Raw genomic sequence first — 18,349 nt, 5'->3', positions numbered from 1 at the left:
TCAAATACGATTATCAATATTCAAGCACTAATTCAGAAAATAAAATTTCAAGCTTACGTTACTTTTCACATAAGTTTCCAGATAAGCTAACCTTCTCGCTTTCAGTAACCTTCTCCAAAATTTGAGATACATTTGTTGTCGGGCTACTTACTTTTCCCACCTTTACTTGCACAGGATTGCTTAGATACTCCTTAATTACAATAAACAAAGGATAGTCAGAAAGAAGTTTATCCTAATTACTTTTGCATCAACATATGCAAGCAAATGCACCCTTATGCAAAGCACATAGAAATCATAAGGATAAGAAAAAACACTAAAAAAAAGAAAAAGAAAGAGTGGAAAACTAATCTCAAAAGCGCATGGAAATCATAAGCATAAGAAAAAATCTAAAAAAAAACAATGCCTGTAAAAAAAAACCAAGTGCATCGCAATCAGCTTTTACTTTTCAACTTGAATGCATTACCTTTCCTTGGCTTTCTTTACTTGTAGCGACCAAAGGAAGTTCAGCAACATCCTAACCAAATATTCTAAGGATTCCAGCTGATACAACATCTGAACTGCATTGATTTAAAATGCAAGTATCAAAACAATTATGATCTGGAATACAAAAACTGCAAAGAGATACGAATGTGAAAGTTTGAATCTTCTGCAAAATTATATTTTGGCTTAAAGATGCAAGTTCTTACTTTACAGTTAAAATTGCACAATACATCCCACCAAATTCTTGACCCGCTACATTTCTTCTGCAAAATATTTAAGAAACCACAACAATGTGGGATGCTATATAAGATATAAATCATAAAGGCGGAGAAGAAAAGGATATAAGGAATCGGCAATTTATGCCTCACACTAAAACAAAATAATGATAATAGTAATAAATACAGTCATTCATGCCCGCATGCAATTGGGATCACTTGTGTCCTTATATGGGCCGGTGTTTAGTTATTCACATTCGCACCCTTGCCAGCAGACAATCAATTCATTTGTACAAAATTCAAATGAACAATGTCCATGACTTACCCATAGACCATAGCAGGGATCAGATCACGACCTGTTTTTTCAACTATAAGATTGAAACAATCCTAGCAGAAAGAAAGAGGCAATGTTAAATAAGACAAATAAACAAGCACCTACACATTAGGAAGGATTTTCATTCACGATTCAACAAACATAAAATTCATTTCATTTCCTTTTTATGACTTTGTATGTTGGTTTTCGGGTTTTCTATGTTGCTCTAATTTCCGATTCAATAATTTCCAAGTATCTAATCGGTCCCTAAAGTATCTGAAATTTGAAGAACTACAGCTTTGATAATATTGCAACATATGTAAGCAAATGTATTACTTGAATTCCATGGCCTGGCACATATATCACTACATGCAACTCATTAAAATTATTTTTACTCAAGTACATCCAACAACATATATATGCAAGTAAGGAAAACTATTACTAGAATTCTGATAGAGGACCACAGGCACATAGATTACTTCACTACATCTATGAGAATTAATATTAGTATTTTTTTTCCATCATCACCACCGCATCATCATATGCACCCTTATGCAAAGCATGAAAAAATCTAGCCCCACAAACCTCATTAAACTACACAATAGTCCATTCCAAAGGCATTCCTAACCAGGATCAATTCCTTGCAGAGCTAGAAACGCAACCAAATGAGGCACTCCCCATTGGAATTCTGTCCCTACTTGAAATCAGGAAAAAAGAAATCCAATTCTCACCCATCCCACTTGTGATCTGGGAAAAGACATCTACCAAAAAAAATGGGAGAAATCTCAAAACCAAATCCTCCAACCAAATGACACAACATCAATCTGCCCAATCTCACCACCTCACAAGAAGCATCTGAATACAGTACTGTGTAAAATTAGATCTAGAAAGATACAAACAAGCTCAACGAAGCCAATCTCTCTCCAAAACAATCAGATCTACGAGAAACATAAACTAATATCATAAAACGAGTAACAGATCTACAAAAAGAACATTAGGGAATAATATCATAGATCTCAATACACAGTACTAGATCCAAAAACAAATCCAAAACAACCGGAAAAAATAACATCAGATACAAAATTCATAGCCACGATCTGCACTGAATGGTAGAAGAAAATGTAAAACAGCAACAAAAACCGTTGATTTGCAAAAGGAATGATCGAAACCCTAGATTACAAAAGTAATGATGGAAACCCTAGATAATCATGGCCGCCCAAGCAACCACTCTTACCCTATTTGGGTGCAACCCACACATAAATCAGGCGGGCCGCACATAAGGTGGACCTTGCTATCCAAATGGACGGCCCACCAAACCATACACGTCTAGGTGGCTCCCACCTCCCACTGCCCAAACATGCCCTAAATCCCCAAATCCCTAAATCCCCAAATCCCTAAATCTCCAAATCCCCAAATCCCCAAATCCCCAAATCCCTAAATCCCCAAATCCCTAAATCCCTAAATCCCCAAATCCCTAAATCCCCAATTCCCTAAATCCTTAAACACCTAAATTAGCTAATAAATCCCTAAATCCCTAAATCCCCAAATCCCTAAATCCTTAAATCCCTAAATTAGCTAATAAAATGGATGGACAACATAGATATGCAACACGTACCTCGAGGTGGCCCCATGGTCGGAGACTCATCACTGAGCTATTAACCAGGGCCGCAGTTTTCAAAGTGAAAGAACCGAGAGCTGTTTTCTAAGCGAATGGACCGAGAGCGGATTGAATGTGACACGGCATGGAGATATACCTATGTGCCTGGGGCTGTATGGAACCACAGAGCGGTTGAGAGAGGACCGAGAGAGAGAGAGGGTGCGCGAGAGAGAGAGCACCGAGAGAGACAGACAGACAGAGAGAGAGGGTGCGGTTAAGAGAGGACCGAGAGAGAGCGAGGGTGCGGTAGAGAGAGAGAGAGAGAGAGAGAGAGAGAGATTGAGAGAGTGAGAGAGGATAGAGAGAGAGAGACTTGAAGTCTCTCTCAGGAAACCGATTGGCTACTCGCGCTGACACCAGCGCCAAGGGCTGGTGGTCGGTGCTCTATGGGCCCCACCATGATGTATGTGTTTCATCCCTGCCATCCATCTATTTTTCCATATCATTTTATTGTATGAGACAAAAAATGAGGTATTTCCCAATCTCAACTGGACCACATTATAGGAAACAATGTTGAATGAGCATCGACCATTAAAAAACCTTTTAGGGGCATATAAAGTTTTGGATCAATTTGATATTTTTTTCCCTTCATCTGGGCCTGTATGACCTAATCAACACATTAGATGTCAAATAAAAAGTACAGTGGGCCTTAGGAGGGTTTTAATGGTGGATATCCAATCACTATTGTTTTCATGTGGTGTGGTCCACCTGAGATTTATATCCCTCTCATTTTTGGTATCAAGCCCTAATATGACATGTAAAAATGGATGGACGGCATGGATGAAACATATATGGGACCCATAGAGCACCGACTACCAGCCACGGGTCTGGTGTAAGGGGCGTAGCCAATTCGTTTCCCTCTTGGACGTCATACGGTGAGGACACCAAGTATTATTGGGCCCACTATGATATATTTATTATATCCACACATGTGATTTAATCTCCATGTTTCCTACCATATGGTCTACTTTAGCCTTCGATCTAGATGATTTTTGGTTTCATTCCCTATAATAATATTTCAAAATATATAGACAACTTAGATAGAACACATATATTTTTTTAAGCCCTATAGGGCCCCTTATACCCTAAGTGTACTGAGTAAATCCTGTAGGGTCCACCATGATTTATTCATTTTATCCACTCCATCCATCCATTTTAACATATAGTTTTATTACATAAGCTCAAAAATGAAGCCTATAAAAATCTAAAGTGGACCACATCATAGGAAATAGTATAAACTGAACGTCTACCATTGAAAATTTTTGGGAAGCCACTGAAGTTTTGGATCAAGTTGATATTTTAGTTTTCCCTTTATCCATGTATTTGTGATCTATTGAACAGGTTAGATGACAAATAAAAATCACTATAGGCAATAGGAAGATTTCAACAGTGGAAATCATTTTTCCCACTGTTTCCTGTGGTATGGTCCACTTGAGCTTTGGACATGCTTTAATTTTGGGCTCCACCACTAAAATGATCTAGAAAAATGGATTGACAGTGTGGATAAACTAAATACATTCACTATGTCATTGCTAACTGGATACGGCATGGTAGGACGCAATGTGTGTTCACTACCAGAAAATGGGCCAAAGGCTACAGCTAAAAACCGTAGCTAAAAGCCTATGGCTACGATTAAGATCTGTAGCACGACCGTAGCCATTGGTGTTGTAGCCATAGGTCTAAAAGCTATGGCTACGGATACAATCCGTAGCTATAGATATAATGGATACGGATTAAATCCATAGCCGTTTCTTCTGTAGCGCTAAAGTATTTACAGCTACGGATTATATCTGTAGCTAAAAGTTGACAACGAACCATAGCAATTGGCTTAAATTAGCAATAACTACAGTTTGTAGAAACAGGCTACGGTTAATAGCCGTAGCTAATTAAACTATAGGTACGAATTAAATCCGTAGCAATATTGTCCGTAGGTTAAAATTATATACAGCTATGGATTTTATCTGTAGCTAAAAGTAGAATGAGAACCGTAGCAAAAGGCTAAATTTAGCAAGAGCTACGGTGTTCAATAAAGTACTACGGTTAATAGCCGTAGCTAATGCCTATTGTTAATAAAAATTTAATTTGTAATGGCAGCTCTTACCAATGTAGTACACCCTGATAACTCATATAAGCAAGATCCAATTCATGGCTAAATCATTCATTCATTCAATCAAACACAATCATTCATTCATTCAATCAAACACAATCATTCATTTCCATTCAATCATACACAATGCCAACATAATAGTTATATGTCTATTTAAAGTTCTCATTAACAACAAGATCCAATGCCTTCTCACAGCTAAATAACTTCTCAACAAGCGCAAGCAAAAACTCCATGGATGTGCATCTACTGGTTATCAATTTGCAATCAACTAACACCCTATTCTCAGCTTCACTTTGATTCGAAAGCTTACTGCACATGGATGATCATATACCTGTTTGATCTGAAGGAGAATTAATGTTATATGTTGCCAGTTGTTCTTTCAGCTTGAGCACCTTATCATCTTCCTCTTCACTATCAACGGCAGTCGGCATTTTCTGTTGAAAGACCCAAACCAAAAAGGCAATGAGAAGTCCACAAAAACAGGGAGATACTTGGGAAATAAGATGTTTCAGGATTTGTAAACACACCTTTCTAGCAGGAGCCTTCTTCGAAGCTCCCCTGCCTTTGGGTTTTACACCCTCGGAAACATGTCCTATGGAGAGAAAAAGATAACATGCATTGAGATGAATGAAATCTTCAAGATGGGAAATAAAATAGTAATTGACAATCTACCTGTACCGAGTTCTGTTCCCAACAAGGTTCGTAAAATTCAGGTTGACAGTGAAACCATGTGATCCTCCATTGATGACGTTAAATGCAGGCACAGGCAAAACTAGAGTTTTGTTCCCAGCAAGGTTCGCAATGTGCTGCATGACAAATAGTGCAACTTAACAAACATACGCTTCAACAGTGAGTAAAGGGCCAGTGAATAATCATACTTTTTGAATTGTGTTTGGACAAGAGATGCTAAAAAAGATTATTTTCTGTTGATCTAAAGAGGCCAGTGAATAATCAGATATGATGCATCATGTGTTGATGAATTTGTACCTCCACCATTTTGCAATCTTGGATTAGCATGCACAGATGATGCCTGCAACCTTCTCAATTCCTCAGAAAGTTGGTGGGAGATAAGCTGGCCAGAGTGGGCTTGAAGGACCTGTGAAATATTCATGTAAACTACAATATGCATAATAGTTCTCTATGACGCTGTGTATAGATAATAGAAAAAGAAATTTTGGAAGCAAAAACCTTCAAAAGAGTAGAACTTGTCTCTAGATAAAGATTCATGACAGAGCTAGAATGTTGAAAAGGATTGGCAGATGCATCATTTGTTGCTGCAGAAGGTATTTCTTTTAAGAACTTGAGGCAATCCTGGGAAAAAAGAAAGAAAGACATGTCCATGAGTGGACTTTAAACATTTTCATGTTCAAGAAGCTTTAAGAGGAAAAAAATGCAGCATATATTGAGGACAAGTTCATTCATACCGTGGCAATGAAATAAAGTATGTGAATCACCTCAAAAAAAGTATCCTTGTATGTGCTCAAATTTTCGTTCAGCCATTGCTCCAGATTTATGTGTTCCTTACGAGAAGCGACTGCAGCCAGTTTGATGCTGAATGTAAATGGAGTCATGTCCAATTAATACTGATAGTCTGATTGTAAGATCTATGAGAGTACACAACATATTATGATAATAATTTGAGTTATTTCCTATTTTATAGAGTTTTATCAATATTGTGGGAGATCCTCATCGCTACTAATTACGCCAAGTGCATTCACACTTTTTCCAATCCACACATGCTAGTTCTAGCAGATCAAAGGCAATGGGAGTTGTCCATAAATTTTGGGTAGCCTAGTTTTGCATATGTAAAGCTCGTGTCCTAGACTGTATCGTTCCGTAGGCTTCTACGGTCCTTCCGGTTGAATTCCAGCGACCCGCGATCCGTTATTGGCATATGCGCGCGATCTTAAGTTGTGTCAAGTATATTTGAGTCGGCTCGAGTCGAAACTTATACCGTCATGACCGTATTATCGCCACGGTTCCAATGCCGCGTCTCGTGCGTCAATGCAACGCTCGGATGACTAGTGATGGCCCACGCATTGTAATGACTGTTGACTGCACGTTGCGGGACCCACCTATTGCAATGACTCAATTTTCTAAGCCTTTATGGGGTGATGTGCTAGGTAATCATTCCTTCACCTTTTCCCCAAAAGTCAACATCTACCCTTACCTAGGCATTAATGATGGCCTTACACCATTATGACAAGCCATAATAACCTCTCTCTCTCTTATCTCTCTCTCCCTCCCTCTTTCTTCCTTATTCTCCAACCTTTGCTAGAGCCATGGACGTCCCAACCCATCTCCATGGCTAGCCCTCTTACACCTTAGATCCCCTTCAATCCTGCCATTAGAAGCCCATCTCCACCGTTGAAAAGGATCCTTGGAGGCTTGAAGACCCGAAGGATTAAAGAATGAGTTGATCTAGAGGTGGGTGCTTCTCTCTCTCTCTCTCTTTTCATTTTTACGGGATGTGTGGCCCATCTCTCTCTCTCTCTCTCTCTCTCTCTCTCTCTTTTCATTTTTATGTGATGTGTGGCCCACTTGGATGGACCCCACCTTGATGAATGTTTTATCCACACCATCCATGCATATGGTGGCCCACCTAAACCGTACGTGTGAAGGTGGGGCCCACCTGAACATGTGTTGCATCCAAAACCGTCCAGGACGCTGGACGTCAGTGAAGCATGGAATGATGGAGTAGTTGCTGTCAAGACAGCACAAAGATATAAGCTTGGTTCAAGCTTTGGGGTTGGCAGCTTATGCAGGCCCCATGTTGATGTATGGACCTAATCCAAACCGTCCATTCCATTCTCGGGTTCATTTTAGCCATTGAGCCAAAAAATGAAGCTGATCTGAGTATCTGGTGGGCCATTGCATGAGGAACTGTAGTGGTTACCGTTGAAAAATCACCTACTATGTCTATTCATCAAAATATATTCAATATTGGGCTCGTTTGCCTTGTATTAAGCCATGGGACCCAACAGCAGGGTTAGATTCCACTGATACGGGCCCCACACATGCAAAACTGCAGTTTCTTGTAATTTCAAAAAAAAAAAAAAAATAACCATAACATACAGCTGCTGCTGCTGTCAGACGCGCTGACAGCGCCTGCACCAGCGGGCGGGCGGTCGATTGGCAGGGACCCACGGTCCCAGCCGTGGGCCCCACCCTGATGTATATTTTCCATCCAACCCGTTCATATGGTGGGCCACCTCCATCAGTAGGCCCCCTCCAAATTTCAGCAACACTCAAGGCTCAGGTGACCCACATCAGAAGAAACAGTGGGTTGTATTGTTTGCCATTGAAACCTATTCTTGGGTCCACATAAGTCTTGGATCAAGGTGGAATTTGTCTTTCGTTTTCATCCAGGTCCGCCTGACCTTACCAACGGGTTGGATTGCAATTGAGCATCATGGTGGGCCCCAAGTGGAAACCACATTGATGCATGCACTTTATTGCCACCGTCCAGGCGGACGGTGGATCGCACGGTAATGTATGTGTTTCATTCAAACCGTCCGGCCATTTTGCTGGCTGTTGGATGCGTATTGGACCCCACCATGATGCATGTGTTGCATCCAAGCCATCGATCCATTTTGCAAGCTCATTATTGGGTATGAGCTAAAGAATGAGCCAGATCCATCCATCTATGGGATCCATCATGATGCATGTGTTGCACCCAAGCCTTCCAACCATTTGGAAAGCTCATTTTTGGGCATGAGCTAAAGAATGAGGCAGATTTAGGATCAAGTGGACCACGTTGCAAATAATAGTGGGGATTGAGTCCCTGCCATTGAAATCCTTTTGTTGTCACAAAAGTTTGGATTAGTAGGAAAGGTGTTTTCCTCTTAATCCAGGTTTGCGTGACCTTTTGACCAGATTGGATAGAAAATAAATGTTAGTGTGGGCTCTGGGAATCCTTAATGGTGGAAAAATCACTATCTCCACTTATATTTGGGTGTGGCCCATTTGGTATGCATGGGGCCCAATTGGTGTGGTCCATTTAAGATATATAAAGCCCATGTGATGTGGCCCATTGTGATGTATTAGGGCCCATGGGTTGAGGCCCATTGTGATGTATTTGGGGCCCGTGGGTTGAGACCCATTGTGATGTATTCAAGGCTCGTTATTGAGGCCCACCTTGATGTGTATCAAGCCCGTTGTTTAGGCCCACCTTGGTATATGTATGGGGCCCATTTTGATTTATTTATGGCCGTCCATTGAGGCCCACCTTGGTATGTGTATGAGGCCCATCTTGATGTAGTTATGGCCCATCTGTGAGGCCCACCTTTGATATGTTTGTGGCCCATCTGTGAGACCCACCTTTGATTTGTTTATGGTCCGTTGTTGTAGCCCACTTGATGTATATAAGGCCCATGTGGAGGGTCCACATGTTATATATTTAAGGCCCATGTGCAGGGCCCACCCTTGTGTATATGAGGCCCGTTGGTGCGGTCCGTCGATGCGGCCCACTTGATGTATTTGAGGCCCATGGGTTGCGACCCATCATGATGTACTAAGGCCCATGGGTCATGGCCCATGGAGATGTATTTAAGCTATAAGTCGTGACCCATTTTGATGTATTTTCGGCCCATTTAGTAAGGCCCAATGACATGTATTTTCCAGCCCATTGTGATGTACTCGAGGCCCATGGGCGTGGCCCATTGTGATACACTTATGGCCCATGAGTGAGGCCCATGGCGATGTATATTAGGCCCTTATGTAAGGTCATGGGCCCACTATGCGTATGGCTCTATGTGGGCCACTCCTTGGGAGCAATGTTGGTTAAATGACCACATTGATGGGCAATGATGGTTGGATGTCCACATTATGACCTTCCCTTAGGTCTTGTTTACCGATTTTGATTATCGATCGATCCCAGTTATCGTGACCGATTTACCGACTCTGATTGCCGATCTATCTGATTGTTGTGACCAATTTGCCGATTCTGATTATCGATTGATTCGATTGTCGTGACCGATTTGCCAATTCTGATTATCGATTGATCCGGTTGTCGTGACCGATTTGCCGATTCTGATTATCGATCGATCCGATTATCGTGACCGATTTACCGATTCTGATTAGCGATCGAGGCTGATTATCGTGACCGATTTACTGACTTTGATTATCGATCGATCCCAGTTATCGTGACCGATTTACCGATTCTGATTATCGATCTATTTGATTGTTGTGATCGATTTGCCGATTCTGATTATCGATTGATCCGATTGTCGTGACCGATTTGCCGATTTTGATTATCGATTGATCCGGTTGTCGTGACCGATTTGCCAATTCTGATTATCAATTGATCCGATTGTCGTGACCGATTTGCCGATTCTGAGTATCGATCAATCCGATTGTCGTGACTGATTTGCCGACTTTGATTATCGATCGATCTCAGTTATCATGACCGATTTACCGATCCTGATTATCTATCTATCCGATTGTTGTGACCGATTTGCCGATTCGGATTAGCGATCGAGGCTGATTATCGTGACCGGTTTACCGATTCTGATTATCGATCGATCCCGATTGTTGAGATCGAGCATCAAAGCCGATTCCGATTGTCGAGACTTTTATGATGTATATGTGAACCATAGTTGAGGTCTAATGTGATATATTCATGGCCCATGGGCAAGGCCCGTTGTGGTGTATTCGTGGCCTATGGGCAAGGCCATTGTGATATGTATTAGGCCCGCGATCGTGAGATGATGTCGCTGAAGGAGTGTAGGGCCCAGAGGTCATGTATTTGAAACCCATGAGCAGGGCCCACCTGTTGTGTATATATGGCTCTTAAGTGAGGCCCATGGTGTTGTATATTTAACCCTTGTGAGAGGTCATGGGTCCACTATATGTTAGGATCTATGAAGGCCATTCCTCAGGGGCAATGTTGGTTAAATGTCCACATTATCGAGGTCGATTTTCGATGTCGGTCATTGATACCGATTATAAGTATGTGATTGCATAGCATTATAAAACATGCCCATACGCATCATCTGCATGTTTGTTATGAGATGTGGTTGACCATTGCATATTTCATTAGGCAGATTGTTATGAGACTCCCTGATAGGCGGAGGTTATCTTACATGAGTGCACGGTATGCGCAGAGTTGATGCATGACTGGATTGTATGACTCATGCATCTTGCATTGTGAGCCCTAGCGACATCAGGGTTGTAGCCTCCACAGGCATATCGTAGATGGCCAGACAGGACACCGAAAATCTGTTCTACATGGGGTGCTATAGATATCCCTGGGTGAAAGTCCCTAAACCCTCTTGGTTCCAGAGGTTGCTCCAACGTCTAGACCGAGTGGATGCATAAGCGCATGAGGGCCGTATACCGTTAGGCCGCGTCTCCCACTGTGTCGTGGTCGGTTGGAAGGGGGTACGACCTTACCTGCCCGAGAGGAGGGGACAATGCTAGGCTGAGTCTGACCAGCTCGAGGAATGGGTCCGCTATCGACGAGCCGGGCCCGATATTGGCAGGCGGATAGTGAGGTCTCTTCCACTCACCTTGTTGCGCGCGATGGGGCGGCAATCTGGTTTGGAGTGTAATAGACCCCGGTGATTTTCCAGAGAGGAACCATACTGATATGTGGACTTATTGAGCAGGCATTGCATACTCATTCATTCATTCATTCACTATCCACTCGGGCGGATGGTGCGCAACCATTTGTTACGTGTACATTCGCATGACCAGGATTTCGGTTGGGCGCGCGACTAACCTGAGATCAGGAGTTTATCACATTGAGTCTGACTATCCAAATTTAGGTATGGGACTGGTTTGGATAGAAGTCCCTTGTGATGGACCCCGTGACCTGCGATACTACGTACTATCATCCCGACTTCACACTCCAGCATGGTCATTCCATTCGCACCACATATCGCATTACATCCGACGCATATGGCATTTCGGGTTACTATGTTTATGCATTTATATGACCTAGATACAACTGACGGTATTCGTGGACTCATCAGGATTTGTATAATGCATTGCATCAGCGGCATCTGATATTTGGCTTGTTGTCTCTGCATTGCATAGTTGATCTACATTGCTTCATCAGTATATGATATTGTTTTCATTATATTTCTGCGTCGCATAGCCTGGATAAGACTGATGGTATTCATGGGCCTATCAGCATGTTTTCGCATTCCTCTGATTTCGTATGATTTATGATCTTGCTAGTGTTTCTGATATAGTATGATTATGGGTTTATCAGTATTTTCTCTTACTCTGATTACTCTGATATTGCTTACTTGGCACTTACCTTATGCACACACTTACACCACCCTCTAAGCTTTCTATAAGCTTATGCACGATAGATGCGTGCAGGTGATGTTAGGTCGCCGCAGTGTTGAGCTTGGAAGCGTGCAGCGACCTTCTGGAGCTTGATTTTCAATTTATGTATTTCCTTTTAGCATTGTACTCAAATGATTATATTAATGGATATGTGATGATAATGTTGCCTTTGTAAATTGGGTAATTTTATGGTTATGCTTATTATGAGTTAAATGTACTTTAAAAAAAAATCCTCCTTGTAGGATCCCAGGATCGGAAATCTAGCTTTTGGACACTAGGAGCCGAGAATGGGATATTATGGAGGCTATCGGCACCGAATTTGGCGATCGGGATTCCTGTGAATCCGATTTCCGGGTTTGGGGCGTGACAGCATAAATCAAGGGAATGGCTTGAATATAAAAAGGGATATGTGTACACAACTTACTGCATAGGGAAACTTTCGATTGGTGAGTCGATACGTCAGTTTCTTCTTTGGTGATTTGTTTAGGGCTACAAATCGTTAGGTAGGCTTTCAATTTTGGAATAGTGATTTGTTTGGGGCTGCAAATTCTTGTAACCCATATCAAATTTTAGGATCTTCGACAAACAACATAACTAGCAAAAAAAAAAAGAATCTACTGTGAGACGATGTTAACATTTCCATTTGTGGACTATAGTAGGAGAATCAAGTGACCCACACTGAATTAAAGAAGAGAACTGATAACCTCCAGGCACCTCTACCACAATTTGCAGTATGGGTGTTCAGCCACGAAATGGAAAAGATAAGGAAAAAAAAACCTTTTTTACATCACGGAGCTAAAAAATTCCTTGTACTGCATATAGCAGTATAGGTGCCTGTAGGTGGTTAGTTCCGATTGAGAGAAGTCCCAGATTTGTTGCTAAAAGGATGGAACAAATCCAGGGGATTCTCAGGGCACAATCTGTCCACTGGGATGCAATGGATGAATGGTCTGGATTACTGATCCATGGGCATCATTTCCATCAAATAACTTAGCACAAAACCAATAGATGATCAAACAAGCATAACTTTTCTGTTCATTATACATCTAAACTGGGCCATAATTTGGACAGTTCAATGACCTGTATGCCACGTACACAATTTCTAAGTAATCTAGGTGCCTGCGTAACCTCCATTGCACACTGCTAGTATCAAAGTTTTTAGTCTTTAGAAAAACAAAGGGGCAAAAGTCAAAAAAAAAAAAAAGGATCTCCAAATAGCCAGCCCTGTTTAGATGCAAAACAAGGCATGAAAAGATTGGAAGATCCCAGTTGTTCCAATCTCTGGCCTTTTCCCTGAAAAAGTAGGCCATTGTTGTTTCTTCTTCCCAATCAGTTAGCATTGTCATATTAGTGAGATTTTTTAGAAATTCCCAATTCCAAAATGGGCCATCAGATCAACAGTCTAGATCACTACACCACGGGCCTGCCCCACATATAAAAACATATTCTCAGGTCTGAGGGCCATAGACACTTCTGTCTAACCTGAAAGCATTTGGCTGAAAACCAATCCAACAAACGTCCTTGGTTTTGCTGCAAATATATATAAGCCATCATTAGTGACAAGTTCTCAATCAGGTAGCTACACATTCCATAGAATTTCAAGTTTATAGGCTATGACAGATTCGTTTACAAACACTGATGCAGAGATTGGTGCCATGTCTTTTTCTTTTCTTTTCTTTTATATTTTTTGTCATTTTTGGTTTCATGAAAACCGGAACCCAAATTCAGAGAGCAATGAACTAAACACAACATTATTCATGCAGTGCTCATACCAGGATCATGATATGATGATACCAATGCCTTGAGAATATTACTAATATCCGTGGCAATAATTACATAAAAGAAAAAAGAAAAAGGAAAACACTCATTCCATCTATATGTATATGTGTGTCATCATCATAGCTTTGTCTTAGCTATTTCGGGTCAGCTTCTCAAGAATGCTGAGTTGCCCATCTGACACCAACAGTCCAAATTTACCTGACATAATCTCTATCTTGTAAAGAGTAATATCACTGCTTACAGGAGGGAGGGAGGGAGGGAGAGAGAGAGAGAGAGAGAGAGAGAGAGAGAGAGAGAGAGATAGGGATGACTCTTACGGGAGTTCAAATCTAGCATTTGCATGATCATGAATGTGATATTTACACCAGCCACAGCAAATGGATACTCCCAAGTAGCTCGCTTTCCACCTTGCTTGTTCAATAGCCTCTGAAAAGTTAGGATGGATAGAATCATCCGATCTATAAGAAAATTTGGGCCATATTCCATCAATGCCCGGGCACATCATGTCCTTGGTGCGAATTAATGAAACATAGGGACCACTTGTGCAAAAATAGATGCATCAGAATAGTACTCACCCTCATGAACTGATTTGCTTCAACTTTCTAATTATGGCAGCTCCCAGTGATAGCAAAGCCGCTAACTCAGCTGTTGTCTCTGTAAGAACACCCTGCCAATACAATTCATATAAAAATTCAATCGATTTCTATGTCTAGAAAAGAAAAAAATCCTGACAGATGGCTCACAGCTGATCTCTACTTCCGCCTGGAGCATGCAAAAAGAAAAAAGAAAATGAAGATGAATATGCTAAATGGGTAGTAGTTGAAATCGCCATTTAGTTTCATTTAGGTGGGAAGCAGGCCCTTAATTTCGTTCAAATTCAAAAAAGCATTCGCTTTGACAAAAAACGAGTAGCAAGCACACTGCTAGAGGGGAAAAGGCCGAAACTGCAAATTCAGATGATTTTGAGTCTGAATTAAAATACAGGATATGCAATGCCAACCTCATTCAAATTAGAATAATGATACCTGATTCAAGATTGTTTTTTCCTATTTTTCTTTGTTTCCTTTAGTTCAATTCAATTGAGCATGCCTTGCATCCAAACAGGCCTTACGTTTAATATAACAACCTCGCCAAAATCTGTGGCCCATAAGACATCTGCATTGAGATCCATAAATTGAGTTTGACAGCTTTGATTTGAAACCTGTCAGATCCATAAATTGAGTTTGGAAAACTACATTATGACATTAGAATTATTCAAAAGAGCTTTTGTTTTCCAAACAAACACAAACCCATGCAACTTAAGTACATAATCAAGTAATAAGTAGAAAATATGGGAAAAGAAACTGAAAAGCACCACAAACATATCAAAAGGAATGCTTAAAGGACCACGAACACACACTGCTCAGAAATTGAAAAGCCAATTGTGTTCCATGGTTCTCCTCAATATAAACGAAAAGACGTATGATCTGCAAAATGGAGTGCCACATTCATCCAGAGTTATTAAGCAAGTCTAATCAGCCATGTTTAGAAAACCAATAACTAGGCACTGAACATGCCCCACAAGTGTTATATGATTTTTAAATTGTTAGGGAAATGATAGTTGGGTCACTTGGTTAGATTTCATTGATCTCACCTTTTGTACTCCATCCCTAGTCTGAATGTTGAAATAGAGTCTGTATCTGCTTCATTTGAATAGTTTAGGGTGTAAACAGGCCATCCTCTAAAAGCTGTGCTGAGCAAATTAAAATTTTGAATAGTAATGGCCTAACAAGCCAGCCCCAAACAATTCAAAATCCAGTCCCAAATCCTACATGTGGTGCTTGTGAGGATAAACAAACGAAGTGATCAATAAAGCATTAGATTGAAGCCCGAAGGCAAGAAGAATGAAGCATGTATCGATCTATAAATACTGTTAATTACTTAAGAAGAAAATGTACAAGTAAAACATACCATTCAGAAGAAAAACATCGTTGCAAGTGCTGATAAAATGGATGTTGTTGCACCTGATAATGATGCCTCTGTCAAATCTAGGAATTTTCATGTCAACGCATGTGTACACACACACACACACACACAGATGAAAGATATACATACAATCAGGGTAACCACTAAACAGTAAAATACATAAAGATTACATGTCAGCCAAGAAACTTACTCGGGGTGCATTGGAATGCACTACTGCAATGAATCACAATTATAATCTAATACACATTTTGGAGGATTCTAATTAAAGGCTGCCAAACATGACAGATAATTTAATTCTTGAATTCTTCAATCTTGAACCCTGAGACTCAAAACTCCTTTTCAATTGGTTAGCAAATATAATTAAATTAAAGAGGAGAAAATAAAACATTTGTTGGCTGCTTTTATCGACCCACCAGATGGGTTTAGATGATATGCAATTGTGGCAACAGCAAGTCATGCACAAGCAACTACAAGAGCTCTAGAGACAGCAACAACTTCAGCAACTAGATCAGCAGGCAAGGCAGCAACATTCTTTAAGTCAACTGTCTGGAGTTGCAAAGCAGTCTAGTGATCAATTACCTACCTTGGGCAATGGTGCCCCTATGCATGATGCAACTAACTACATGTGGTCACAGGAACATGTAGGAGGTTAGAGGAAATGGCCGTTGCTATGTTAGCATATATACAAATGCATGAAATTTCGAAGTCCGTATCAGTTAAATTTTTATTACTTCTTAACCTTGTTCTTCTTTCTATAAAATTAAAACACTCATGAAGAAAGAAAGAAAGAAAGAAAGAAAGAAAAAAAAAAAAGATATCAACCAGAGGTAATCCATGTTAGAAAATGTTGCCATTGACAATTAAAGAGAAAAATGATAAATGCATAAGGAACTTTGGCCTTCTCTTCATTGAATGTAGAATGTTGTCACATTTCTTTTTTAATTAATAGCCTATCTGCTGACAACTAATTGAAGGATTTGGGATTACACATATTGAAGAGTAATTGAAGGATTGGTGTGTTCTATGGGGTATCCAGATTGAGCCAATCATATCAATAGTTTGGATCACTAAACTACGTGCTCCATTGTACCTGAAATTAATGGTGATCCTAACCATCTAATCACTAGATAGAAAATGGGCAATCTATATCTATTATACTAGAAAGGTTCCATCATTCTCTGGACCAGCCATTATGTGAGGCTCGGCCTTGATCATCAATTGTTTCCAAAAAATATGCTATGTTTCAATTTAATTAAGAAATGGTAAGTAATGTAATGAAAGCACCACTTGATGTTAGCATTGGGATTTAATTAAGAAATGGTCAGAAATGGTAATCTTTTTCCTTTTATTTTTGGGACAGACTAGTCAATTTGCATTCAGAGATACCTCTATACTCAATTTGGGGTGTTTTCAAACTCAAAACCCTCTATCCTATGCTAGCCATTATTTTTCTATCTCCCCAACTACTGTTTATAACCATAAATTGAAACACATTTCCTTTTGGTGTGTGGTTGGCAAAACTAATCAGACCCAGACTTTTGGTTTTATAATCTTAAGGAGGAATGCCAAGTGAATTGTACAACACAATTGCACATGTAACAGATGGAATATGTGAAGGTATCTATATCAACATGACTAATATTATTTAGCTTTTATATTTGAGCTACCGTTTTGTGCATGAATCTAAGGCTCTTATAAATTCCAGATATGCATTGACTTCTCTACAGGAATTGCAATTGGGGGTGACGTGTTTTCGGGCTCAACTCTATCTGATCATGTCCTCCAGTTTAACAACATTCCACAGGTAATTTCTTGTTCATGTATTTTTCTCTCTCTTGGTAGTTTCTTTAGACAAGCATCAACCCATATTTCTAATTACTTCTCCATTCTAGTGAAGAAGATTCTGTTTACATTTTCTGAACTTGCTGACAGTTAGTCTTAAAATCACACCTTGTTAGCAAAAATGTGCTTAATATATGTATGTACTTTTATACCATTTGCTCTAATATTAATCTAGTGGAAGAAAGGAGCTATTCAACATGTGAGAAATTGCTATTTTGATGCAGGGAGCAGGTAAAAGATCTTAAGCCTCTGAAACAGGGGATGCCCAATAAAGTTGAAGAGCGCCCTCGTTCTTCTTCTTTGTATCCTTTATAACTATAAATTGTTTTTTTGTACCCTTATGTATAAAATATAATGCTGACCGTTCTAATAAGTGGCTATAAAAATAATAATAACCATCATCATAAACATTGATAGACACAAAGTAAATGGCTGGTGTACAGATTTTATAGGAAACAAAAATCCTTAAATGTTAATCGACACTAGATCAATTGAGAGAAATAAAGAGAGAGAGAGAGAGAGAGAGGGAGAGAGAGAGACACCTATAAATGTTAATTGACACTGGATCAATTGAATAGAGGAAGATCGAAAGCCCTAAGTGTACAAAAAAAAAAATCCTTAAATACCTTGTAAAAAAAAACATTCCCATTTTCACCTGTTACAGATTTTACAGAACCCTAAATCCTTTTCCTGTT

The 18,349-nt window shown here is 40.0% G+C and overlaps 1 protein-coding gene and 1 long non-coding RNA gene across 3 annotated transcripts; both read right to left on the bottom strand.

Annotated features, from left to right (window-relative positions):
* Positions 1–414: 414 nt before the first annotated feature.
* On the bottom strand, positions 415–1,145 carry LOC131256183 (uncharacterized). The gene is made up of 3 exons (XR_009176633.1): positions 1,021–1,145; positions 687–743; positions 415–557 (listed from the first exon to the last, which is right to left on the bottom strand). It is a non-coding gene; the product is annotated as an uncharacterized LOC131256183 (long non-coding RNA).
* A 3,850-nt stretch (positions 1,146–4,995) lies between these two features.
* LOC131256182 (uncharacterized) lies at positions 4,996–6,344 on the bottom strand. 2 transcript variants are annotated; one of them, XM_058257213.1, is made up of 5 exons: positions 6,227–6,344; positions 5,961–6,083; positions 5,760–5,868; positions 5,300–5,364; positions 4,996–5,206 (listed from the first exon to the last, which is right to left on the bottom strand). In XM_058257213.1, the coding sequence occupies exons 1-5, from the start codon at positions 6,341–6,343 to the stop codon at positions 5,096–5,098; spliced, it is 525 nt and encodes a 174-aa protein (XP_058113196.1). In that variant the 5' UTR covers position 6,344; the 3' UTR covers positions 4,996–5,095. The 2 variants fall into 2 exon arrangements, 1 of the variants encoding a protein (XP_058113196.1); XR_009176632.1 differs by lacking the exons at positions 4,996–5,206; positions 6,227–6,344 and adding an exon at positions 5,451–5,578 and having other exon boundaries at positions 5,301–5,364; positions 5,760–6,080.
* Between the last annotated feature and the right edge of the window lie 12,005 nt (positions 6,345–18,349).

Source organism: Magnolia sinica, chromosome 9 (genome assembly GCF_029962835.1).
Source record: "Magnolia sinica isolate HGM2019 chromosome 9, MsV1, whole genome shotgun sequence".
Taxonomy (NCBI): Eukaryota; Viridiplantae; Streptophyta; class Magnoliopsida; order Magnoliales; family Magnoliaceae; genus Magnolia; species Magnolia sinica.
This window is presented reverse-complemented; position numbering and strand designations above follow the sequence as displayed.

Coding starts and splice junctions, on each gene's coding strand:
- LOC131256182 (XM_058257213.1), bottom strand. CDS start 6,343: ATGACTCCATTTACATTCAGCATCAAACTGGCTGCAGTCGCTTCTCGT. Junction 5,869..5,960: donor CAAGTTCTACTCTTTTGAAG/GTTTTTGCTTCC, acceptor AATATTTCACAG/GTCCTTCAAGCCCACTCTGG. Junction 5,207..5,299: donor AGAAGGCTCCTGCTAGAAAG/GTGTGTTTACAA, acceptor GTCTTTCAACAG/AAAATGCCGACTGCCGTTGA.